Source organism: Camelus bactrianus, chromosome 7, assembly GCF_048773025.1.
Source record: "Camelus bactrianus isolate YW-2024 breed Bactrian camel chromosome 7, ASM4877302v1, whole genome shotgun sequence".
NCBI classification, from domain to species: Eukaryota; Metazoa; Chordata; class Mammalia; order Artiodactyla; family Camelidae; genus Camelus; species Camelus bactrianus.
Window position 1 is genome coordinate 5,017,979 of NC_133545.1, and position 25,249 is coordinate 5,043,227.

Consider the following 25,249-nt stretch of genomic DNA (forward strand, 5'->3'; position numbering starts at 1 on the left):
CGGGGGAGAGAGTTGCTGGGAAGCGGGAGGATGTGGTGGGAATATCTGGAAGTTCTTCAGCAGCACCTGCTTTCTCAGGGAGGTGACAAGCAAGGGCATCAGTGGGAATGAGGAGAGGGGAGGAGGAGCTGGAGGTTGGAGGAGGGAGAAGATGTAGAAAACTCATGTGGGGGAGTGGGGACGGGAAAGGATGTGAGTGGTCTAGGGGAAGAGTGGGACAGGGGGCAGGATGAGGCCAGTTGAAGTCCGAGCTCCAGAAATGACAGTGAGACCAGGTTGGGGCTGTTGTGTGTCTCCCCAGCCACATTCAAGTCCTGGGGTGCAGGGGAGGAGTTGGTGAAGCTGGATCCAACTCTTAAGTAAGAAAGTCAAGAGTCTATTCGAGGAAGGTTAAAATGGTAAATTTTGTTATGTTTATTTTACCATGACTAAACATTTTAAAGAGTGTGTGTAAGGGGGTGTGGTTATGATGAGGGGTGCGAGTCAGAGAAATGGACCAGTGGTTCCAGTGGCGTCCAAGCTTTGGGGGGGGGTCAGGGAGCTGGACAGAAAGCAGATGGGGGTCTGAGAGTGTGGTGCTTAAGACTAAAGGGTGGGGCTGCTATTGCTAGAACAACAGAGTCCAAGAGGTGGCCCTGGCGTGAGTGACTGAGGGAGGGTGGAGGATGGCTGGAGGAGAGGTGGCCAAGGAACCAAGAGACCTGAGGTGTGGGAAGGACTGTCCATGAGCATCTAGAAAAGCAGCAGGAAGAGGATAGGGGTCACGCAAGAGGGAGTGACTGTGAGCCAGGAGCTAGAATGCTCCAGAAAAGAAGACGCCCTATGTGGGGCTAAGATGCAAAGCCAGGGGTCTGGAAGCAGCAGCCAGGGGCGAGGAGGGTCCCTACCCCGCCTTGAGGCCAGTAGCAGGAGGGCTCTGGGGAAAGTACTGCCACCGCATGGAGGGTTTCAGGGGAGCGGTCCCTCAGGGGGGAGCCCAGCTTCTGTCACAGGAAGACAAAAGGGATATTCACAGAAATGACTGTCCGGGGAATTTTACTTATGCCAGACCACACAGAGAAGGGCCAGGGTGGTGGGAGACGGCAGCAGAATAGGAAAGTACAGGGCTTTGCGGAGCCGACAGTGCACGCACGAGTTGAGGGGAGTCCTAGTGTTCCTTGGCGTCTGACTCAGTTGAGTTGGGGTGAACAGCATGATGGCAGCAAGGCAGGGGCCCCCAGGGCAGAGAGGCCGCAAGCTAGGAGGGGAGGGGCAGAGCACCTGTGGGTCCTGTCGATGCAGTAGAAAGTGCCCTTTCAGATCCTATGAGCAGGACTCAGCCCTGCCTCCTAATAGAGCTGCGGACATCTGGGAGACCAGGCCGACGTGTTGTTTCCATGGCTGTTTTATCTATACATCTGACTTCCCTCTGCCATGTGGCTTAATTTCCCCCCAAAATTATTTAAGGAAATGTAGATGGATTTTTAAAATTCAGTTTTCCTCACGCAGTTGACATCCCTGACCTCAAAATGTAGTGGTTCGCAGAAATCCCTCTGACCACCTGGTCAGAGCAGTAGCTGATGCCTCAGAAGCTTCCTGGGGTGGCGGGTGGGATGTTGGCCACAGGAGGTTATCCTGGCACTGGTCAGGAGGGAGCACTGAACTGTGGGGAAAAGAGGAGAGAATCAGAACTGCTGGGATGGGGCTCCTGTCTGCCAAGAAAGAGGGTGGCTAGGGTCTGGGAGCTTCGGGGCATAAGCAGGGCAAGAGGGATGGCTGCAGCCAGACAGGGGGTGCTGGGGGACACGGGCGAGTTTCCCCAGCCTGGTGGAGTGAGGTAGGCACTTACGCCCCCGGAGGAAAAAAGGGAGAGGCTCGCTTCTACTTGGAGTCTTGACAGTCCTGAGGCCACGGATCTCTCTTGCTTTTGCCCCTGAGTCTAGCCAGACAGGCCGGTGTTGGTCCAGGGGAAGATGGATGGGGAGCAAAGATGATTCTGTGGGACCCCTACCTGCTGCCCCGCCCCCAGGCAGAGCCATACCCTGTGTTGAACCCCACCTAGGCTGTGGGAGCGCACTGGGGCAGGATCCCCTATAAACACCACCCCACAGATGGAGCCCATCCTCACCAATGTGGCTCGTTTTGTGCACAGCACCACAAGCTGTTGGCACGGACTGCTACTAGAGAGCACCTGATTAATGGTGGCCATGAGAGGAGTGAGAGAACACCGGCTATGAATCCAAAATGGGCCTTCCCTCTGGGCCCCAGAGACCCGGATCTTCACTGCCTGAGGGGCAGGGAGGTACAGTGACTTGCCCAAGGTCACACAATGATTTTGGCATCCAATTTTTTCTTTCTTTCTTTTTCTTGCTTCTTTCTATCCATTTTGTGTCTCTTGGGTGTGTTTGCAAAACTGACACAGAAAGATGAAGTCACACATAGACAGACAGCTCCCTTGATAGCAGCAGAGGATGTCCTGGGTGCAGAAACATTCTTGCACAAAGAGGGAGATATCCAGTACTGCTCTGGCCTGGAAAGAGCAGTGGGGGTTCCCAGGAGGAGGGGGAGGGCTGTGCCACCATGCCGCTGGTCTGGTCTGCCAACGTCCTATCTGCTGGCTGGAGGACACCCCATGCTAGAGGTGGGGCTTAAGGTGCAGACTCCCTTTCACCCATCTCTGGGGACTGGGCCTGGCCCCAAGATCTAACCAGGGTTCTCTGGGGGATTAGGACTTGAGCCAGGCAGGTAGGCTGGGTCACAGCTGCCTCTGGGCCCCCTGGCATGCCCTGGGGTTTCGTGACCAGAGGGGAAAGTGGGGACTGGGTGTAGGGATGGGCTAGAATCCGGAGTCCTCAGCCTGAAAGCTCCGGGCGGTCTCACTTCATTCTCTCCCTCTCTCTCTGTCTCTCTGTCACTCTCTCACTCTCTCACTCTCTGTCTCTCTCACACACACACATTCACACACTTACACGCATGTGCCCCAATCCTTAATGGTAATTTCATTCCACTAAGGAAAGCATTATTGTTGGGGATATAGGGGGAAGGGGGCAGCAGAAAGAGGTCTCTCTCTTCAGTCTGGTTTCCTTTGTTCCTCCCTCCCTTCCTCCCTTTCCCCTTCTCGGCTTCCCTCCTCTCCTAGCCTCCTTCTTCCATTCTCCCTCCCTCTTCCCCCTCCTCCCCCCGCACCCCATCTGGGTCTCCGCCACGGGACCTCCACCGAAGGCGAAGGCGGGAGGGTGGGACTCCGGGTTCCGGGCCCAGCCTCGATGGCCATCTTCCCGCAGGGAAGGAGTTAAGTCTCCTCTGCATCCCTCCTCCCTCCTCCTCCTCCCCCCGCCGCCTTTGAGTCCTGCAGCTAGGCCCTGGGCTGACCTTCACAGGGAGGGAGGCCGTAGTGCGCATGCCCTGGCCGGCTCCGACCCGGCTCCCGCCGCTGCCGGGTTCCCGGGCGGGCGAGGGCGAGGGAGGGCGGCCGCGGGCCGGGACGTGCCCCCAGCGCCCGGCCGCCGCCCGCTCGGGCGCGGCTGAGGGGGGCCGCCGAGCCCGTCCCGCCGGTCGCGGCGCATCTCTCCCTGCGCGGGGAGAGGCGCTTTGCCATTTGGTGCTGGTGGTGCTTCGGCGAGGGAAGGAGAGATGGGGGGACGGCAGGGGGGACTCCGGCTCCGGGCGGCCGCCCTCTGCCCGGACACGCGCACGGCCTGCCCGGAGCGCGGCCTGGGCCGGTCCGCCGGGGTTCAGGGCCCAGTCAGGCCAGGAGGAAGGCCCCCTGCCCGCTGGACTCGGGGCTTTCCCCTGGCTTCCTTCCCACCCGGCAGGAGCCGGCGGCGTGGCACTGCTGAGCGCCGTTCTGGGGCTGAGCCGTTAGGGATCCTGGCCTTTGTGAGATGTGAGTCTTGCCCAGGACTCACACTGGCGCCTCTGCTTTCTGGTCTGAAGGCTCCCCGGTGTCTGCACACCTAGGGTCGCCCGTGTAAAACCTGCATGCAAATGTGTCTGCTGGCAGGGGCCTTGTGAGAGGGATGAGGAGGTGGTCAGGTTGTGCCTGTGTGTGCAAATCCACGTAGCTCCTTGTCCCTCTGGCGTTTGCATTGGTGTATGTGCCTGGGAGACATGTATGCACTATGTATCTGTCTGTGCCTGTGTAAGGTGCCTCTGGGAGAGGGGACTGCAGGGGGTGGCCCTGGGCCTGGGGTGGCCCAGGAGGGTATTATCTATGAACCTGAGTGATACTCACCTGGGGACCACCAGAACCCTTGGCCTAACCACCTCCTGCAATCTCCTCCACCACCAAGACCAGTCCCCTCACAAATGCTGGGTGTTCCCACTGGGCCCTTCCACCTCCTCTACTGTTGTCTTTTCCCAAAAGGCCTCTCCAAGAGTTGAGATCTCTGAGCTTTACATAAAACCTAGAGGTACCTGCCCTTGCTCCAGGCCCCCAGAACCTCCACAGCCTGTGGTTTAGCATGTCCATGCTAGAAGCATCCATAGGAGGGGTGCCCATGGTGACTCACACCTTCAGGTAAGTGGCAGAGTATGAGCTCTGTCCACTGGCATACTGAGCTTTGGGCAGTTGCAAGGCATTGGTCATGGCCAGTGCCTATGTGCAGGCATAGGGGGAGAGTGGGACTTAAGACCCACCCCAGACTTCAGGGGGCTGCAGCAAACCTAACACAGATGAAATGCAGGACACATGAGACATTAGTAAAGTGTCAGTTCATGGCCCAAGGTAGATGGCAATGGACATTGAAGAGAACACAAAGATCTGTGCACAGGTGTGGGACCAGGGAAGTCTTGCTGGAGGAGGAGGGACCTGAGCTCTTTAAAGAGTAATTGTGATAGGGACAGGCAGGGGAGCAGCAGAGGGATTCCAGGCAAAAGAAGAGTGGGAACAGAGGCTTAGAAATGGGAAAGAGTGAGGGGTTTGGAGGTTAGCAGACGAATTGGAGAGATCACCTCCCCAGATTACCAGCAGCCACCTTCATGGCCTGTGGCAAACACCCACCCATTCCCACCCGACCAGGGCCCAGTCTCTGCGTGCGTGGGTCGAGGGGTAAGCCCAGGTAGAGATTTGGTAGGAAGGGGATCTCTAGTTCCCCTACTAAGCTGCTGGTAGGTGAGGGGCATCCTGGACCACATGCCCTCTCTGGCCTTTCAGGGGCTTGACAGTGGGCACTTAAGTGGACAGTGACAGCCAGAAGCACAAGAAGGCCCAAGGAAATCAGACTGCAGGCAAAAGACTCCCATGCCAGAACACTCCCATTCTGAAGGGTTGAGGGTCAGGACCCGCCAGTGTAATGCTGGGTCTTCAGTATCTAACTTCAAATAAAATTTCCAACAAATTCCCCCAGGCATTGCCCCACCCGCACCTGGAAACTGACAGTGCAGCCCCAGGAGGACTATAAACTTGACCCTGGGTAGTGCCGAAGCCCCGGGGCTCTTCCTCCTGAAGGAGGAGAGAGGGGTGTGGCCTCCGGTGCATGGGAGGGGCCAGGGCTCTCAGCCTGGGGAATCTCAGGATTTGCCCCTCCTGTTTCCTGTCCCTCCTTCACCCAGCCAGCTCCCTCATCACCACCTCTTCTGGGGCTCCCTCATAGCCCCACCCCTATCCCTTCTTTCTCTGAGTCTTGAGGTATGGCCCTACCATACTCAGCGCCCCAGCTCCTCTGGGTCCCCTACCCCCACCCCACACCCCATTCCAAAGCGGTCAGGTCCTGCTTGCCTCACTCTCTCCACTCATCCGTCCACCCAGCTCCTTGCCTTCTCCCACACGTTCTCTTCCTGTTCTCATGAGCCCGATCCACCTCCCTCTTTCGGAAATACTTCCCCTATTGCCCTCACTTTCTCACATAGAGACAAAGACTCACATACCCCGAAATAGACTCGCACAGAGCTGGACGACACAGACGGTGTCCTGCCACACACGCACCCGCACGCGCGCGCACGCATTAGAGGCTCTCGTGGAGGGAGGCACACAGAGAAGGCATTTGTCTGTGCACGCACATAAACATCCACACCCACAGCCACCGAGCCGTGCCCACACAAGGGTGCAGACACACACGGCGGGTGAGACAAGGGCGCACACATCTGTGGACGCAGGGGGACACCGCCTCCCGGGGCACACCCACCACTGCTGCCCCAGTGCAGGAGAAAGGCCTCCTCCGGGCTCCGGCTCCCCCCCCGGATTCCTTCCAGCGAATGTTTCCCTACTTGGCCTGCCAGGTCTCTGGGGAAAGGGCCTCAGAAATGCAGCAGGAGCCACTTGGGGGCAAAGTTGGAACTGACTGTTCCTTGCCTGGCCCTGCCGGCGAATTCCCTAACCGAGAAACTATTTGTGGCGAGAGGCCGGGTGGCCGGCGAGCCCCCAGCCGCCTCCCCTCGCGTCCCCTCCCGCGCCGCCTCCCCGCGGCCCTCGGGCGGCCTCCGGCTGCAGTGCCGCTGCCCAGTGCCCGGGAGCCGGGCTCGCCGGCGTGCCTCGCCGCTTATCTGCGCTGTTTGGCCAGCGAGGCTTGGAAAGGCAGGCTTTTCTGTCCCCGCCGAGTCAACAGGCAGACCCCGGGCCGCCGGACTATTTCTGTCTTATCAGTGCAGGAATGCGGCAGCCGCGGCGGCGGCGGCGGCGGCGGCGGCGGCGGGCGGGCGGCGGCGGCGTGGGCCGTGGGCCGTCAGGGCAGCCCTGAAGGGGCCCCCTCCCCACTCCGCTCGAGTAGAAGTGTGAGAGAGCCCAGCAGGACTCAGAGGGGAGAGTTGGAGGAAAAAAAAAGGCAGAAAAGGGAAAGAAAGAGGAAGAGAGAGAGAGAGTGAGAGGAGCCGCTGAGCCCACCCCGATGGCCGCGGACGAAGTTGCCGGAGGGGCGCGCAAAGCCACGAAAAGCAAACTTTTTGAGTTTCTGGTCCATGGGGTGGTGAGTGGGGGAAAGTTAGCGGGGGAGGGTGAGCGAGCTGGCTCGGGCTGAATGGAGGGATGATCGGGAGGGGCCGAGAGGGGGCTCCCGCTCTCCCACTCCTCTAGCAGGGGCGCCACGGCCCGCGGCCCAGCCCTGGGACTGTGCCGGCGCCCTGGCACCCGAACACGTCGTCAGGCGGCTGGCCGGGGATGGGTGCCCGGGCGGGGAAGGGAGGCGTTTGCATGGGTTCTTGTCAGGGGCTGGGGGTGGGACTTGGGGATTGTACCCCGCCAAGTGGGGGTTCCCCCCGTACCAGACGTGTTGTCTTCTGTTCTTTTCCTTGTGGGCCCAGGTGTTACCCCTGCCCTGGGGGTGGGGGTGGGGGACATGGCATCGCTGGGCTGGGCTGACTGTTCATCCGCTGGGATAGTGACTCTCTGTGTCTCAGGAGCAAGGAGCAGGTGACCCTGGAGTCCCTGTGAGCGGGAAGCTCTCTGTCTGAACAACCTCTGCATCCCAGCAGGAGGGCTCTGGGGCTTCGCTGATGGCCTCTGCCTTCAGGGCCAGAGAGGGGCCCTCTCTAGGGGCAGACCCCAAGTTAAGGGGTCTGAGGATCCCTTGGCTGACTCAGCCACCAGAAGCTGATGTCCTTAATGCTGCAAAGGTGTGAAGGAAGGGCTGGAGTCAAAGATGTGAGGCCTAGAGACCAAGGGACAGGGCAGCACCATCCGGCCACAAGAAGGCCCACATGGAGCCTCAGGGAGCCCAGGGGACCTGAGGGAATGGAATCAGGTTGGAAAGGCTGTGGAGGACAGTGGAATGGGAGAGGCAGGGGCTCCAGGACTTGGGCTGGGTGCTGGTGGTATAAAGCAAACAGTCAGGTTTACTATGGCCAAATTTGGTTGCGACCCCTGAGGAAGGCACGTTCTCAGTCAGGGAGGCCAGAGTCCCTAGAATCTTGGCCCTTCTTGGGGGTCACTGAACCCTGGTAGCTGGCATAGTTCTCTGAGGCTTTGGAAGCTTCCCTCTCAGGGCCTATTCAACAGATCAGTGAGTACCACTGGCCTTGTGAAATGGTAGAACAGCTGATGGGGAAAGGGGCTTCCCTGAGGCAGCCTGTCCTCCAGCCCCCAAGGATCTCTGGGCTAACTTCCAAGTGGTCCCCATGTCGGTCAGCCTAGTGACCAGTCCTAACCTTGCTGCTTGGGGAGTCCCTTTGAAAAGGCCCATCTAGGAAGAAGAGGGGCTATACATGTGGATTTTTTATTTGGCCAACTTAGAGCTTCAGTTCTTGGGTGGCTGTGAGCCCCACTGCCCCACTCCCAGTACCCCATTTGTGCTGGTGGGGAATGGCCAGCTGGGGCTCTATTCTGGGCCACCACCCTGGAGGTGTGAGTGACAGGGTCAGGTGGGGCGGGGGAGGCAGACACAGGACAGGCAGGTTTCACTGTGGAGGCGATGGGCGGAGACAGCTGGCTGGCTGGGGGTTAGGGTTAGACACAGTGCAGGGCATGAGGGAGAGTTGGCAGTTAGAAGGAATTCACCAAGCTCGGGGTTAGGGCTCCTCCTTGTTCCTGGGAGCAGCTGCACTCCTGGGGTTGAAGTGAGTCATACTTAAATGGTAACAGGGGCACAGGGTCTGCAACCCTCACTCCCTAATCTCCTTCCTGCTCTCCTTGTCCCAGGGAGACATCCACCCAGCCTCCACTTTACAGCCCCTCTGGCCCTCCCCAGCCCCTCTTCTGGAATCTGGACAGGTGGGGTTTTAAAGTCTGTGGGATACTTCACTGGATGAATTTGACGTCATCTACCTCCCATCTGAGCACCCCAGTAGTGGTGAGGGAATCACCTACCTCATCTCCCTCTCCTGGGCCCTCTTTGAGCCCTGACTTCTGACCTCACTGGGTGGGGTGGGAAGTGAGGCGGTCTGGAGGATGCGACCATCTCTGGTAATCCAGGAGGACAAAAAGGGAGAGATGAAGTGCTCCCCTTAATAAGAGGAAATGCTGCTGCTTTTGAGCTACCCAAGCCCTCTGAACAGCCCACCTCCAGTGGAGCTCCCCTGACACCATCACAGAATCCTGGTGAAGTCTGACCTCAGCCTCTCAGGTGGCCTCCAGCCCCACATCCAGCCTTCACCTTGGGAGCAAATTGTGGGGGTTGGCCAAGTCAGCAAAGCCCCTGCCTGTGGAGTATTGGAATCAGAGGAAGGGGGTGAGGATTGGAGCTGAGAGATCAAAAGCAGGGGCCCAGGGAGAAGAGTGGGTTGAGATGGAAAGGGTGAGTGCAAGGGCAGGACAGCCCAGGAAATGGACTGGGAAGCAGGGAATGGAAAGAGGGGCGGCAGAAGTCCCAGCAGGGAGCTCAGCCCCTAAACGAAATGAAGCAGCAGAGAGCAAAGACCCTGTCCCCTCAGGAAACAGCCGCTCAGTGCTGCCTTCACCAGGAGTTGCTGCATGACCTTGGCTAGGTTGCTTTTCTCCTTGAGCCGCGGTTGCCTCATCTGTCAAGTGGGGATGGAAGGACCCGCTCAGTCTGTCTTGCTGAAGAGCGTGTGGATGTGAACATCCTTTGAAAAGGTTGAAAGGCGCCATTAATATTCATTTTCGCGGCACCTTCCGCAAATCCGAGGCTGGCAATGCCCTGTGCAGTTGCCTGGCTTCAGTTAGCTTCCTGCAGCGAGACGCAAAGCCCCCTCCGCCAAAGCCGCGCGGTTCCGGCGCCCCTGCCCCTCCCACCCCTCGCTCACGCCGTCGGCATCAGGGTCACGGGTCCGGGGGCTTGGGGTGCGGGAGACGCAGCTCACCGCGCCTGGAGCCGGGGCCCTGGTGCGACCGGCGGGCGCCTCTTTCTGCTTCACCCCCGCCTCCCCAGCGCCCCGGGATGCCGTCTGGAGCCCGGATGCCCCACCAGGGGGCGCCCATGGGCCCCCCGGGCTCCCCGTACATGGGCAGCCCCGCCGTGCGACCCGGCCTGGCCCCCGCGGGCATGGAGCCCGCCCGCAAGCGAGCAGCGCCCCCGCCCGGCCAGAGCCAGGCCCAGAGCCAGGGCCAGCCGGTGCCCACCGCCCCCGCGCGGAGCCGCAGGTAAGTGGGGCCCAGCGCGGAGGGGGCGGACCGCAGGACCCGCAGGGACGGGGTGGGCGACGAGCGGGATTGGAAGAAGGGAGAATGATCATCAGGGAACGAGTCGTCTTGGGTGGGATACCCTCTGGGGAGGGGGGCTGAGGGGGCACTGGTCTGGTTCCTTTGTGTGCCCACCGTAGAGACAGGCTGCGGCCGTCGCGCCCTTCTCCTCGCCACCTGCTCTGTCCCTCTCTCCACCCCTTGTCCCCAGGTTTGGGTGATGCTTCAGTCTTTGGGGTGGAGGCAGGGCTGACATTAGGACAGAGAGCAGAGCTTTAGAGGCTGTGTTTCTTAAAGCGTGGTTGTCCAGTGTGCCTTCCTCGGAATCCCCTGGCTTGACTGTTTAAAAGCCCCACTCCAGCTAAATCTGAATCTCTGGCCAGGTGGGTGGAGCCTGGGAATTTGCCCTGTGGGTGGGCAATTTCTGCCCCGTTGTGCTCTCAGGTGATTCTTAGGCACTCAAAGCTTGAAGAGCTGCCACAGTCTGTCCTCTGGACCAGGTCTGCCCCCAAACCACCAGGGGCCAGCCGATTTCCTTGTCTGAGCCAGCTGGTGGCACCCCAAAAGCCCATGCTGGTGCCTGGCAAGAGAGATATCTCTTTGGGTTTCACTATTTAGCCAAACACACATGCTTCCCTTTGCACACCAGATGGAGTCCTATAAAAGGTGCAATATGGATTTTAGCTCATTATTAAATATTTTTTACATATCAAGGGAAATTTACCATTTATAGGAATCCCACAATGAATTGTTTCGCAGTGAGTCATTCTTTTAATACAGTAAAAAAAAAAAGTCTCTGATTTACATTGTATAAATGGAAAATTTCACATAGATAATTGGTTCAAAACAAATCAGACCTTTCAGAAAACTGCTTGCCTAGCCTTAGAATAGATTTTTGGGCAGGTAGGGGGCAGTGGTTGAGAACACCACACGGGGGCAGTATGCAGCCATCCTCTAGGATGGGTCCTTATTTCTACCCGCCAAGGATTTTCTGGGGTGCTTTTGGGAGTCAGAAGCGGCTAGTGGATCAAGAAGAGTCCAAGTCTCAGTTGCCACCCCAGGTCCAGCCCACTGCCACACCCACAGGAGAACATCCATACCCACTCTCTGAATACCTATGGGTGTGTCCCTGGGCCCTGTTGGCAAGTGGTCCAAGGGCATGAGCATTCCTTGCCCACCAGTGTCGCCTTCCAAGCCCAGGCAGGGCAGGGGTGCGAGTCCTCAGCAGCTTCACACCATCACTTCCTGCTCCAGGGATGAGGCACCGGGGCTGCTCCCCTTCCTCTGAGCTCAGGCCTCCTTGAACATGCACCCCTGCTTAGCAGAAAAGGAAAATCCTCAGAATCCTTCTTCCCTTTCCTCTGTCCTCTCCCCTTCCCAGCTTTCCTCAAACGCTTGCTTCTGCAGCTCCCCTACCCCTAGCCCCTTCAGAGTCTAATTTCTCTGGCCCTGAGGATGTGGTGGAGCAGAAAGGGGCTCCCAGGCTACAGAAAGGACGGGGTCACCTCTGCTCCTCGTGAGAGGACAGAGTGCCAGTGCAACACACCACATCATAGCCCCTTGGTTGGGCAGACGAGTGGGCTGTGGGAACCCCAGCCAGGCGGGCTGAGATGTCAGGATAATTTAGCAGGTGGCCTCGTTACTCCCAGATCTGTCGCCATGGTAACCTGGTTTTTTCTTTAAAAAATGTACAGTGCCAAGAGGAGGAAGATGGCTGACAAAATCCTCCCTCAAAGGGTAAGTGCCTTTCACAGCAGCCCCCAGCCCACCCCCCACCCTTTGCTGCTCCGCCCTCCTTCCCCCCTCCCCACCACCCTGGCCACCTCCCCCCCCCCCCCAGGAGCAGAGCTCCAGCGTCCCAGTCACTTTCACTTTTTGTTTAAAAAGCTAATTAAGAAGTGAGGCTCCCCAGGCCAGAGGGAGGGGGTGGGGGGAGGGAAGAAGTGGAGCCATACAGGGTAGGATACTGGGCCTGGGGGCAGTAGACTGAGTTCCAGAGGTCTGAAGACGTAAAGGCGTGGGACAAAGAGGGGACAAGAGCTAGGGGATCACCAGCTGGCAGGGGGACTGAGGGAACAGAAGCTGGCCAAAGGCCCGGGCATCATAAGCGGACCCAGGCTGAGCTGGGTACGGAGATAGCATGATTGAGACATCAGTTGGAGCAAGTGGCAACTTTCCATGTCTCAGGGACCTCAGGGTCCTAGCCACTTTGCAGACACCCAAGGGAAGTCCAGAGGCCATGTGACAAGGGAAAGGACAAGATGAGGAGGTGAAGCCCTAGTGCCTGCTGGGCTGCATGGTTGCTCCGGCCTCCCCTAGTGATGGAATGCGTGAATCTCCCTAGCAGGAGCAGTTTTATCCCTACAAACAAGGCCCTTAATGCTGGATGTGGAGTCCTGGGGAGAGTCTCTTTCGAGCTCTCAAAGGTCTGCACCCTGAACTAGCCAGCTCCTGCCACACTGTTTGTGCCCTGGGACCCCATGGCACACACACATTCCACCTGCAAGACTGGCTGAGTCCTTGGTTCCCTGCCTTCCTCCTCCTCTTCCAGATCCGAGAGCTGGTCCCAGAGTCCCAGGCTTACATGGACCTCCTGGCGTTTGAGAGAAAACTGGATCAAACCATCATGCGGAAGCGGGTGGACATCCAGGAGGCTCTGAAGAGGCCGATGAAGGTGCCTTTGTTTAGGGGCAGGAGAAGGACACTAAGTCTTACTCCCAGAATGGAGAAGCGGGGTTGTCCTGGGGGCGGGAGCACACAGTCTTGGCTCTGTACTACACTCTTTATTTCTACAGCAAAAGCGGAAGCTGCGTCTTTATATCTCCAATACTTTTAACCCTGCGAAGCCCGATGCTGAGGATTCTGATGGCAGCATTGCCTCCTGGGAGCTGCGGGTGGAGGGGAAGCTCCTGGATGACGTACGTCCTGGCCCAGGTCTCTCCAGGTGTCCTGGGGTGGGTATGGGCTGAGCTGAGGACAGAACATTTCACTAGGGTTAGGGAGTCAGCCCTGGCCAGGGGTGGGTGGTCTAGAGAGACATTTTGCTGTGGAGGCCTGCTTCTAACTGTGCTGCCCTACCCAACCAGCCCCACCCACTCCCAACTCATCCTGCCCCCACAGTCCCTGTTCTGCCCCCACGGTCCATTCCTCTCCCACAGCCCAGCAAGCAGAAGCGGAAGTTCTCTTCTTTCTTCAAGAGTTTGGTCATTGAGCTGGACAAAGACCTTTATGGACCTGACAACCACCTCGTGGAGGTAAGACCCCAACCCCTCCTGCCCTTGAATTGCCACCCTTTCACAGACCACAATCCTGGAAGAACCTAGACCTCAGTCCTATCAGCTGCATAGATCTGGCTCAGGGACCACCCTAGAGCCCCAGGCCCCACCAGCCCAGATGGGCCTGTGAGGTGACCCAGCTCTTGTCCCCTGGACAGTGGCACCGGACGCCCACAACACAGGAGACAGATGGGTTCCAGGTGAAGAGGCCAGGGGACCTGAGTGTGCGCTGCACGCTGCTCCTCATGCTGGACTACCAGGTCCGTGCCTCCCCACCCCGCCCCAGACACCACAGGAGGCCCTCCGCACCCCCATTCCCTTCCCCCTAGACAGGGTGGGCCTCGGCCTCAAAGGTGCACATCGTGAGTCACCCCATTCTCCTCCCTATCCCATCTTCTCCGGAAGCATGTTTCCCAGGAACCCAACCACCACATTCCCCTAGTCCCGAGCCTTCTGGCCCTGAGCTCTTTCCTCTCTCTATTTAATTTTCCCAGCCTCCTCAATTCAAACTGGACCCCCGCCTGGCCCGGCTGCTGGGGTTGCACACACAGAGCCGCTCAGCCATCGTCCAGGCCCTGTGGCAGTACGTGAAGACCAACAGGCTGCAGGACTCGCACGACAAGGAATACATCAATGGGGACAAGTATTTCCAGCAGGTACCCTCCCTCCCGAACCCCATGGGGAGCTGGCAGAATTACTGGTTACTAAGGTAACCCCATCCCTCCCTCCGTGATTCCTGGTATCAGAAATGGTAGAGACTCATGGTCTTGGAGCCAGAGACCAGGGTTCTAGTCCAGGCTGTACCATGGCATAGCTCTGTGCACAGCCCATCCATTTCAGCCTCCCCAGACTAGACCTGGAACCCTACTGAGCCAACAGCTTTTGGGAACATATTCTTGGCACTAGGAGTTAAGATCCTTGGGTTCTAGTCCTGGGTCCAGACTTTAGGTAAATTACTTAGCTATCTTGAGCCTTATTCCTTAGCTATACAATACAGTGATAACAAACCTGTCCCATCTAATCCACTGGGCAGTTAGGAAAATCAAATTGCTGTGGAAGTGACTTGACAAAACTCTACCAGAGACCATGATTAATAATAACTTTTAAAGAAATACAGCAGATACACCTGAGTAGTGAAAATCAGAGTCAATGTTTATTGAGCGCTTACCACGTGCCAAGCACTTTGTATGTGCCGACTCATTCAATTTTCACAGCAACCCCGTGAGATAGGTCCTATTATCATCCCCTTTCTAGAGGAAGAAACTGAGACCTGAGATGTTAAGCAAGTTGCTCAGGGTCTCACAGAGAGTGGTGGAAGGAGGGTTTATACTCAGGCCAGCCGACCCAGGGCCTGTGCTCTCAACCTCTGCGTGGTGCCCACCCACCTCCTTGTCAGCGCTCCACTACTCACAGCCACCCTCGCCCAGCCCCACAGGCACTGAGGAATTAGACTTGTTCCTGGCTTCTTGTGGCCTTTTCAGAATGGAAAGTATGCTCTTTTCAAGCACAGAACAGTGATCTCTCTCTCCTACTTCAGATTTTTGATTGTCCGAGGCTGAAGTTTTCTGAGATCCCCCAGCGCCTCACAGCTCTGCTCTTGCCCCCTGACCCAATTGTCATCAACCACGTTATCAGGTGAGGCCCCAGCCTGCTCCTCAGAACAGGGAATCATTGTGGTCCCGCCCTCCTTGTCCCATCTTCCCACCCCCAGGCCCCTCCCTCCCTGTGGCTTCTGGCCCTTGGCCTCTTGTGGCGGGGCAGCTAGACACCAAGGGCTGGACTTCCCTGGCAGCGTGGACCCGTCGGACCAGAAGAAGACAGCGTGCTATGACATTGACGTGGAGGTGGAGGAGCCGCTGAAGGGACAGATGAGCAGCTTCCTCCTGTCCACAGCCAACCAGCAGGAGATCAGTGCTCTGGACAGTAAGGTGGGGCCACAGCCCAGAGCTGGAGTGGGACATCAACCCCCAAATGACAAAAGTACAGACAAAACAGACAAGAACATGGGCCTCTGAAGGGGAGGTGAGCTACTTGGAGCTCGGCCCCCCCACCCCCTTCCCTGGGACTGCAGAGGCCTCGGGGGCTTGAGGGGCTGCTCTTCAAAGGAACAGCAGCAAACCCCTCCCACCTCTTGCCCACTCCCCTCCTCTCCCACATCAGCACTGCCAGGTGAAAGGATCTGTCTTTCTACCTGTAGATCCATGAGACGATTGAGTCCATAAACCAGCTCAAGATCCAGAGGGACTTCATGCTAAGCTTCTCCAGAGACCCCAAAGGCTACATCCAAGACCTCCTCCGCTCCCAGAGCCGGGACCTCAAGGTGAAGGGGACTCAGGGAGCACTGGATGGAAGACAAGCATATTGGGAAGACCGTGAACGTGGTACACAGGGGCTGGAGGGGCTCTGGGCTCAGGGCTGACCCCACTGCTCCCTCCCAGGTAATGACAGATGTGGCAGGCAACCCTGAGGAGGAGCGCCGGGCCGAGTTCTACCACCAGCCCTGGTCCCAGGAAGCCGTCAGCCGCTACTTCTACTGCAAGGTGTGGAGGGCCCCCGATACCTCCAGCCTCCCCCACTTACTCCAGTAGAAACCTCCCTTCTCAGCCTCACCAGCCACTCCACCCTCCCCTTCACCACAAGGGAGCCTTCCCTGCTCCCAGATGCTCCTCCAGGGCAGGTGGGGGCCTGTCCTGTCACTCACCAGCAACACGTAACCCTGCTCCTGCTCCTGTTTCTCTACAGATCCAGCAGCGCAGGCAGGAGCTGGAGCAGTCGCTGGTCGTGCGTAACACCTAGGAACCCTGTGAATGAGTGCCACCGCCACCATGGGCCTCTGGGCCCCTGCCCTGTCACCTGGGGCTCTGCCACCACTCCTGATGCCTGGTGGGTGAGGTGGGGACTGGATTAAAGGTCATTCGTCCGATAGCAGCTGTGTGGTCACTGATGACTGGGGAGGGAAGGGCACTGGGTCCCTCTGGGAAACGCCCACCCCCTTCTTCAGAGTCTTCTCACTACATTTTCCCTAGACCTAAAAACAGTCTGGCAGAAGACACTTTTAATAACATTTTCTTATTAAAAAAAATACAGCAATAAGCTCTCCATCTGTCCATCCATCTTGCCTTGCCTTCACAGGGCCAAGGTGGAAATGTGTGGAGGTGCAGGGCCCCGGGCTGTGCTAGGTGCTGTTGGCCTGCTCCTGCTCAAACAGAGCCATGGCGAGCTGGGCGCGGCCCCCCAGCCCCTCCAGGTTGCTAAGGCGGCAGCGGTGGTACAGTTCCTCGCTGAGCCGAGGGCTGCAGTCGCGCAGGGAGAACTTCTGCACCAGCCCTGGCTCCACGGCCCGGAAAAGGTGGAGCCCTGAGAACCGGAGGAAAACATCCATCACCTCCAGCCCCTCCAGGGCTTCCTCCTCTTCCTGGCCTGCCAGTTCACCAGCCAGCCGGGCTCGGGCCGCCAGGTAGTCAGCATTGTAGAAGCAGCCCTCTGCAGAAGCCTGTCGGTCAAACCTGCCCCCTACGGGAGCCGCCCGGGAAGGGTCACCTCCAGGAGGGGACGGGGGGTCAGGGCCAGCCCCCGGGGGCCCTGGGGGAGATCTCTGTGGTGCCAGGGCAGGGTTGAACTCCTGGAAATGGACTGGGAAGAAGGCCTGCCAGCCAGAGATGGCATTCATGCGGCAGCGGTTGAGGACTTCGGGCCCGGGCCTGGTCCACACGGTAGTGAGGAAGAAGAGCGTGTCCACCGGGTGCTTCTTAGAGACCACGTCCATGAGCCGCACCTGGGAAGGGGCCTCCGCTCGCACGGCGAGCCAGGCCAGCCTCGTCCCAGGGTACCGTCGTTCCAACTCAGCCGCTGCTGCCTTCACCCCAAGAAATGGGTCTGGGGCCCCTCGGCCACCTTCCCGAGGCCCATAGACCAGCAACAAGGTGAGCAACGCATGCTCTCGTGGCTCCAGGACACTGGCTGCAAAGGCCTCGAGGAAGGCAGGGGCCGCAGCAGCTTCGGCCACCAGCAGCGGCAGCACCAGCTGCACTCGGGTGGCCTCAGTGACGTAGGGCATAGGGAGGATTTCCACCCGGCTCAGCGGCCGCAGCAGGCTGACCCTGCGGGCCAGGGCCCGCCGGTGCCCTCGCTGTGTCACGGCCTCCAGCAGCAGGTCCAGGGTATACTCCATGCCCCGCGCTGGATCGAAGCGCCGGTAGCCATTGAGCAGCCGCTGCTTCTGGAAGCGCAGGCGGGGCTGATAACGCCGATTCAGCTGCTCCAAAGCAGTCTCCACGGCGTCACCCACATCTGCCCTGCTGGCCCCCTGCAGCGGGCACTTGGGGGCCCCGTCTGCGCAGGAGAAGGTGTGCTGCTCTGTGAAGTAGTCCCAGCCCAGCACCTCAAAACGAGAGTGCGCTGTAAAAGGGGCAGGGAGCCCAATGGGCCAGCTCAGCCCTGCCTCCCCCTCTGGGGTCAGTGCAGTCAGGTTCCGGATCTGAGCCTAGGGTGGGAGGGACGCACGGTTAATGCCATCTAGGTAGTCAGCACCCTACCCAGCTCCGGTGTCCTGGGTTCTGAGGTCTGTCCTGATTCCATCAACACTTAGTGAGATGCCCGTCGGCTTATCATTTAATTCCCTGTACTTTACATTCTTTACCTGTAAGATGCAGAAGGCATAAGAATCATACCCACCTTACACAATTGCTGTGAGAAGGAGGAGGTGGGAAATGTGCTTTCGTGGAGGTTAGAGCATCCTGAAACACAGCTCGGCAGCCTTTCTCTTCCATGCCCAAAGTACTCATATCCTCTTCATAAAGGGACCTTTATTTTCAACTGTATTCCACCCCTGACAGTCCCCACAATCAACTAGACAATTCTTCTACCTTTGGACTTTTTAAAGAGAATGCTAGAAGTTCAAGGACTTCTGGGCTTTTGCCTCTTCGGTGGAAAGACTCTACTGGAAAGAAGTTAAAACTATTCTAAACGCTCTATCAAGCCCGGATCCTCAGAATTCACCTGCAAGCCCTTTTAAGTGCATGCAAGTCATGCCAGGAGCTTTGATTGTTGTATGATTGAACTAGACCCCCAAGAGCCCCTTCTCCCTGGAGTTGTTTCAAATTTAGGTATGGTCAGCCTCTTTCTACCTTGCTCAGCCTCCCTCTCCACTCACTGTGCACCTGGACCCTGAAGCTCCCTCTCATCTCCAACCCTGGTCCCCTGGCTCACCTGCAGTTGTTCTATTTCACTGTACGCCCGCTCCAGCTCCAAGGCACTGAAGCGTTTGTGGAGCCGGTACATGAGGGTTCCCTCGGAGACAGGGTGCACCGCAAAAGCATTCAGGAAAGCCGAGCTCCCCTCCTTCTCAGGGTCCCTATTTTTGGCCAGTTCAAATGAGCGATACTGCTGCCCCTAGAGGGACCAAGGATACCAATCAATGCCCCACAGGGAAGGGTGCCCATCTCAACCGCCTTTAACCCCCCCTCGCATTCACACCTATTACTGCCAGTGCTGTGGAACTGGGGTGGGGGGGGGGACAGGAGCTCATTCCAGTGTCCCCTCAATCGTGGCCTCACTCTCACCACTGGATTTTGGAAAAGAGTAAGTTAAATAGGCAACTAAGGATGCCCTATTCCCTCTGCAAAGAACCCCACTGTTTCTCAAGGGAATAAAAGCAGTGAGCCAGCAAATGCTCCCAATACTCTGGTCTGGGAGGATGGGCCCCCTCTGGGATCGTCCCCTCTTCTCCAACAAACAGGGTGGCTCTCTAGGACATTCCCAGATCATTCACAACTGTGCCTGTATCAGGGAAGAGGCAGAGGGCAGGGGGCCAGAGGAGAGGGGGACTGGTCAGTAGGGGACATTTCTCACTTCTCAGAGGGTCCCTGGCAAGATGCCACCTTTGATGGCCCCAGAGTTCTAAGACTGCCAGAGGGGAGCAAGGGAGAGCCAGAGGGGCGATCAGGGGCGGGGAACAGGAAAACACAGCCCCAAGGTGCTGCTGGGAAAGAGCCAGCAGCACCCAGCCCGGAGGACAATCACTCAGTCACCCCTAACTTGTTGGGGACCAGGATTAACTTGAAAGGGCTGTCACCTGGTGCTGTGAGACGCAGCCAATGCCCAGAGAATCAATGAGGCAGCGGCCAAGCCACTCATCAGGACGGGCACTGAGAATGTCTCCTCGGCAGCCATCAAGATGTGGCCGCAGTCGAAGCAGGAGACTCCGGGACAACAAGTAGCCAAAGCCGCCGTGGCAGTACCGGGCCTGCTCTCCTGCACCAATGAACTCCTCTGTCCGGCCCAAGTACAGGTCCTGGTTGATGCTGAGGTGGCCAGCAAGGGCTGCCAGGCGGGGGGCCTGCACATATGTGTCATCCTGCATGATGAAGAACCAGTCGTAGTCGGCCCCAAAGTGTGTGTGAAGATGGCGCAGGGTCTCTGACATGAGCCAGGCTGGTCGCTCGTCCCCATGAGATATCACCTGCATCCCTGCAGGAGTCCGGGCCCCTCGCTGCCCAGTGAAGTAGAGTAACCGAGGGAAGTGGTGGGCCACCGTGCGGTTCACAGCCACAGCCAGAGTGGACAGTGTGGCCCGGGAGGTCAGGACAGCCACCAGCAACCGCTCACGAGAGCCCAGCTCTGTCTGGATGTACCGGGTCCTGCGGAGAGACCAGCGTGCCAAAGGTCAACTCCCTAATCTTTAGGAACCCAGCTTGTCCAGCATATACATCCCCCTAGGAATTAGTGAGTTGGAGTTGAGAAAAGAGAAGGGAGAAACCTCCTCATCAACATTAATGAGCTACCGGAGGGAGCATCTGCTGAGTAGCTGACACTGGAACTGATTTGGAGAGAGGTCTACCAAGGATGGATTAGATGGGTTAGATCCAATTCCTGCCCTGTGCAAGCGCATCCAAACATTAATTTAACACCAGTGGATGAGACTTTCTCAGACCTGAGGAAGAGGAAAACATTTGAACAAACCATGACAGATAATAATGCAAAGAATGCTCCAAGTAGCCAACAATGAATACCAGTGAAGGCAGAAGCAAGCATTTAGTGCAACGCTAAACAGGGGTCTGGGAACTATGCACACACATAGCTCTCACCTGAGCACCTTCTTATAGGGCTTGTTGGGATCCCTGTAGTAGGGGACAATCCGGGGTTTGAAGTCTTCATCACTTTGGTCGAGCCGAGTTCTCGAGTCTGGATTCTGTGGCCCTCCTGGTTCCCCCACAGCCTCTACACAGGGATCTTCTCCCTCACCCTGGGTCCAGGAAACCCTCAAGAGGCTCAGGCTGCACCCCAGAGACAGTCCTAGGATGAGGGGCAGTGCTGGTCGCAGCAGAGCCAAAAGGGAGCTCAGTCGCATGATGGTGGGCCCTGTCAAGTGCATGCCCCGGAGGGCACAGCCTCAAGGATTGATCAGTGGGCTACTGGGTACCAGGCCAGTTTTAACCAGGGAACCTGGGGTCAATGAGGTCAACAAAAGAACAAGGCGTGTTTGCTTCCAGGCCCAACATCCCCAGGAAACATCTGCCTGGTCTTCAGTTTTCAAGGGGCAAGATCTGACTCTCAGTCCAAATGGTAATAAATATTAGAATCAATTAAACCCACTAATGAGATTATGGTCTGTCTTCCAATAAAAACGGGAGGAAACAAAACTCAATCCTGCCAAACCTAACCCAAAAAGGACTCCATACATCTGTAGACTGGATCTATGCCAAGAGACAGCAGCCGCTAATAAAGACAGGGTTGGGGGAAAGCACAGACTCCATCAAAACAACAGCCCTCAGCTAGACGAACACAACTCCAAAGAGCGCCTGTCTAGGGGCACGTTTCTCAGTTTACTGAAAGGGCTGCTGACTGGCTGCTGAAGGCCGGCACAGGGACGGAGTCAGGGCCTTCCTACTCTATTCTAGAGTTAAGGAAACATTCGGCTAGAGTAACCCCTCCTCCTAGTCAAGAGTGGTCAGGAGCCACTGGCCTGGGGCACAGCTCTGCCCACCTAAATGAGGTGGATGGATGTGGTGACTCAGCACTGAGAGCCTCTCAGAGGAGCACAATGGCTGATAGAGCCATTTCGCAGGGCAGTCTTCTCTGAATCCCAGTTGCTGAGAGGCTGGTGCTGCCTACCATCCTCTAAGAGACGAGAGGCAAATGACAGTAACTCTGGCCGTGTAAGAGCGATTCGGTGTCTGCTTTTACCAGGGCCCCAGGTACCGAAACCAAACCCCAAGAGGCAGCTAACGACGACGCACAGATCCTGTGAAGGCACACAGAGGCTCGGCTGGCTTCGGGTGCGGCCGTTGTCAAACCCAGCACCCCTGTCTACCTCTCAGCAATCAAAGACCAATTCTAGTCCTAGAAAGAAAGCCCAAAGCGAGTTTTAGCCATTAGTCTCACAACAGAAATAAAACTGGCTGCGTCATGGAGCTGTCAAGAGGGGCAGGGAGACTCGGGCGGCGGGAATGGAGGTCCCGGCGAGGAGAGGAGGGCGAAGACCCCGTTCTCAGACCCGTCAGTGGGGGAAAAAGCCCTGCCTGCGTCAGTGGGAGCAGGACAACGGGGGACACCCCGAGGCCCACAGAGGGAGGCCCCTGCAGACCCGCCGGGAGCCGCGGCGGGCAGATAACGGGCGGCCGGGGCGTGGCGCCGCGGCCAGCCCGGACCCGGGGAGCGGGGGCGGGGGCGTGGGGCTGGGACCTGCTCCGGTCCTCCGAAGCGGCGCCCCAGACGCCCCTGGCGTGGGGAAGGGCGGGAAAGGGGGAACAGACCCCAGTGCCCGGTCGTGGCGCCGGCTCCGCCGCTGCAGCCGCTGCCACCTCACAGCCCAGCCGGCTCCTTCCTCTTCCGCTCGCTGTCAGGCCCCGTCTCTATGGTGACCGCATCCGGCCGCTCGCTCAGCCGCCGCCTTCTCTATGGCCGCCCCGCCCCCTGTCTGCGCCGCGTGCCTGCCGCGGGGTGACGTGGTGGTCCCGCCAGCCACCAGCACCCCCAGAACAGCGTTCCGCACGTGCTAATTCGAGTGAACACAGCCTGGCCCCGAAGGTGACCGAAATCTTCAACCTCAGCTCCCTTGTACCCTAGACAAAAATGCTCGCACCCCCAAAGAGCGCGCTTCTGCCTCCTTGACGACTTCTCTCAATGGGCTTCCGAACCCCATCACGCACTCAGTTATTTCAGAAATGTTTGTTGCTTGCCTACTAAGTTCTAGACCATGGAAAACAAGTGGTAGACATGACGGGTATGGTCCCTGCCCAGGGAACTGAGAGTGGAGGGAGAGGCATTAAACACACATTGACAAAAATATATAAATTTAGGTAGAAATCACAAATTGTCATAGGTACCATAGCAGAATAGTAGAGTACGGTGGAAAAACGTGACAGTAAGAATTAAATTAGATTGAGAATTTGGGAATGCTGAGATCCAAAGGTTCAGTAAATTACTCAGACAAAAAGTGAAAAGGAGTTTTCCAGACAATGAGAACTGAAGGCCCTGAAAGAGGAAGAGATTGATTGGCCTAGAGAACCGGGAAAGCCAAAGGGGCTGAGTCCTGCTGAGTGAGGGGAAAACAGCTCAAGGGGAGGCTGGAAGGCAGGCAGGGCCTTCAAACAACTATGGTGGGTTCCCACTCAGGATGGCACACCTGTAGGGGGCAATTTGGAAGAATACAGGGGCAATTTTATTGTCAAATGGTTGAGGGGAGGAGCGAAGGATGCTTGTACATTGCAAGTTAGTATCACCTTAGAAAGAATTCTGTCCCACACAACTTTCAAATGCCCTATTGAACATTCATGTTGGGGGGGGGGCTTATACTCATCTGATCCTTGAGCCTGTGTTTTTATACATAGAAATTAAGTAATTTTTCAGGGTTGTAATATGTGCTGAATTTTGAAGGAATATAACTATCACGTAAATGGAAGGAAGACTGTATTTTGGTTTTGGCCAGGAATTTACTTGTTACCATTCTGGAGAACTGTATTGTGGACAGCCATGTCATTAATGGTGTTCTGCCTGCATCTGTACTGTCACATTCAAGGTGGCCCTATGTTAGCATACTGAAATAACATTATTCTTTTATTATAAAGGATTTCCTTTTCTTTCTTCTTTCAATTATCGTTACACTAATTTTTTTTAAAGTTTGTGTGTGTAATTAGGTTATGTCGTCTATGAACTTTACTTCAAAAAAGGAAACTGGGTGTTATTTTAAAAGTTTGTTATTAAATGGGAACATTGGGGCTGATAGAGTCAAGAACCCATTCTAGGAGGCACATGAGATGAAATACACCACGCTGTTACCCTTTACTGTGTTTGGTCTTAAACTCAGAGTGCAATTTGATTTCCCCTCAGCAACTGGCACATAAATAGGTGGTAAATAAATGACTTGTTAGAAGACGCTGGGAAGCAGAGTAGAAACACTCAGCTACAGACTGAAAGAAGCAAGTTCCAGACCAGCATTGTCCAACAGAAATATGTGAGCCACATATGTAAGTTTTAAATATTCTGGTAGCCCCATTTTTTAAAAATTAAAAAGAAACAGGGGAAATTAATTTTAATAATATATTTTCTATTATTAAATATATCCCAAGTATTAACATTTCAACATATAATCAATATAAAAGGTTGAGATATTTTACGTCCTTTTTCTTCTCCACATGCACTCTTTGAAATCCAATGAATATTTCACACTCACAGCACATCTCAATTCAGACTAGCCACATTTCAAGTGCTCCACAGCCACATGTGGCTAGAGGCTACCACATCGAACAGCAAAGCTCCAGATCTTTCTCAGTTACTAAGTTTCTAGTCAATTCTGGATGAGATCTTTCCTCCCTTGGGTCTCAGCTTCTTCATATTTTAAATGAAGAATCTGGACTCTTCATTTCCTGTCTCTAGCGCTGACCTCCTGTGATTTTCGTATTTAGCTAGTCCTTTTCTCCTCCCATCCCTCTCCCTTTTATTTCCCTATTTCTTCTCTCTTCATGCCCAGGTCTGTTCCCTGCAAGAGATCTAAACCCTGGATGGGAATGGCAGAACTGCTACATTTTCTATGCTACTCTTGCTGTGCTGAAAAAGACCTTGTTCAGCAACTGTTAATTCATGGGAAATCATGGGTGAGATTGGTGGCTATGTAGGTGGATTCAGAGAAGTAACCGGTTAGTCTTTCTTTTGCCAACCTGAGTCATTTTAGAGAGCTGGAGTTCTGGAACTAGAAGATTCCAGCTTCAAGTCCTGGCACTGTCTTTACCAGCAATGCTGTTTTACTACCAACTCTGTGCCTTCATTTCCAATCTGTAAAATGGTAATAATCCCCACCTCAGAATCTGCTGGGGGGATTAAATGTGATGGCAGAAATGAAAGAGTGTAAGTAAGTTTAGTTCTCCATAAGCTGCCTGTAACCACATTTTAATGAGACTTGGAGAGACAGGCATATTGTAGACCTCCCAGAAGGCGAGGTGCTTGGGTGAGCAATTTTACGTGATTCACAACCATAAATAATTACCTTGCTTCATAAAGAAGAGCTTTGCAGTCAGTTAACTATCGTCTATATATTTCTATACCTACAACAGTGCTTTTGCCCATACGGCACTTATCACCTGAATGTCATGATCTGTTTCCTTTTAAATGTTTCCTTTTATTGACCGAAAAAAACGCACAACGTGAGAGTTGTGAGTTGTTTTATTTGGGGCCTAGTGGGGACTATAGCCCAGGAGACAGCCTCTCATATGGCTCTGAGGAACTGCTCAGAAGAAGTAGAGAAGTCAGTATATGTATGGTTTTAGTGAAGGGGGGAATATCTGCTATCAAGCACGCACTTCAGCAGAAGGTTACTGTTAGTCAGGAGGAGCAGATGTCTCTATTAATGATTTTACTTCTTTTCTAGATATGAGAAGATGCAAGAAATTGGGCTCATAGAAATCTTTTCCTGAAAATCTCTATCTGAAGCCTGTTCTACAGTTATTCCCAGAGCATAGGGTGCCTCATTCCTGATCTCTGCCCTGAACTC

The 25,249-nt window shown here is 56.0% G+C and overlaps 2 protein-coding genes and 1 long non-coding RNA gene across 9 annotated transcripts in view; 1 reads left to right on the forward strand and 2 right to left on the reverse strand.

The window, feature by feature from the left end:
* The window catches only part of SMARCD3 (SWI/SNF related BAF chromatin remodeling complex subunit D3), a 31,542-nt gene extending 15,354 nt beyond the window's left edge, over nt 1-16,188 (forward strand). The window contains exons 1-13 of one of the 5 annotated variants that reach the window (XM_074366754.1): nt 2,645-2,724; nt 9,738-9,949; nt 11,683-11,725; nt 12,540-12,662; nt 12,784-12,922; nt 13,109-13,242; nt 13,422-13,523; nt 13,758-13,919; nt 14,801-14,898; nt 15,056-15,191; nt 15,461-15,583; nt 15,702-15,803; nt 16,006-16,188. In XM_074366754.1, the coding sequence (XP_074222855.1) occupies nt 9,747-9,949; nt 11,683-11,725; nt 12,540-12,662; nt 12,784-12,922; nt 13,109-13,242; nt 13,422-13,523; nt 13,758-13,919; nt 14,801-14,898; nt 15,056-15,191; nt 15,461-15,583; nt 15,702-15,803; nt 16,006-16,059 (1,419 nt within the window). In that variant the 5' untranslated portion in view covers nt 2,645-2,724; nt 9,738-9,746 and the 3' untranslated portion in view covers nt 16,060-16,188. Of the gene's footprint in view, nt 1-2,644; nt 2,725-6,385; nt 6,882-9,737; nt 9,950-11,682; nt 11,726-12,539; nt 12,663-12,783; nt 12,943-13,108; nt 13,243-13,421; nt 13,524-13,757; nt 13,920-14,800; nt 14,899-15,055; nt 15,192-15,460; nt 15,584-15,701; nt 15,804-16,005 lie in introns of those variants that run through there. The other 4 variants (XM_074366749.1, XM_074366750.1, XM_074366752.1 and 1 more) reach the window with 4 other exon arrangements.
* LOC123616148 (uncharacterized) lies at nt 1,019-4,148 on the reverse strand. Its single transcript, XR_012508000.1, has 2 exons — nt 3,352-4,148; nt 1,019-1,642 (listed from the first exon to the last, which is right to left on the reverse strand). It is a non-coding gene; the product is annotated as an uncharacterized LOC123616148 (long non-coding RNA).
* Nucleotides 16,189-16,303: 115 nt separating the features above from the next.
* On the reverse strand, nt 16,304-22,135 carry CHPF2 (chondroitin polymerizing factor 2). Of its 3 annotated transcripts, none has more exons than XM_074366747.1 (5): nt 22,017-22,135; nt 20,349-21,603; nt 19,337-19,901; nt 18,472-18,654; nt 16,304-17,746 (listed from the first exon to the last, which is right to left on the reverse strand). In XM_074366747.1, exons 2-5 carry the CDS (start codon nt 20,633-20,635, stop codon nt 16,439-16,441), a joined length of 2,343 nt encoding a protein of 780 aa, XP_074222848.1. In that variant the 5' UTR covers nt 20,636-21,603; nt 22,017-22,135; the 3' UTR covers nt 16,304-16,438. The 3 variants fall into 3 exon arrangements, with proteins under 3 accessions (XP_074222848.1, XP_074222849.1, XP_010950780.2); XM_074366748.1 differs by having other exon boundaries at nt 21,946-22,099; XM_010952478.3 differs by having other exon boundaries at nt 20,349-22,106.
* Nucleotides 22,136-25,249: the final 3,114 nt, after the last annotated feature.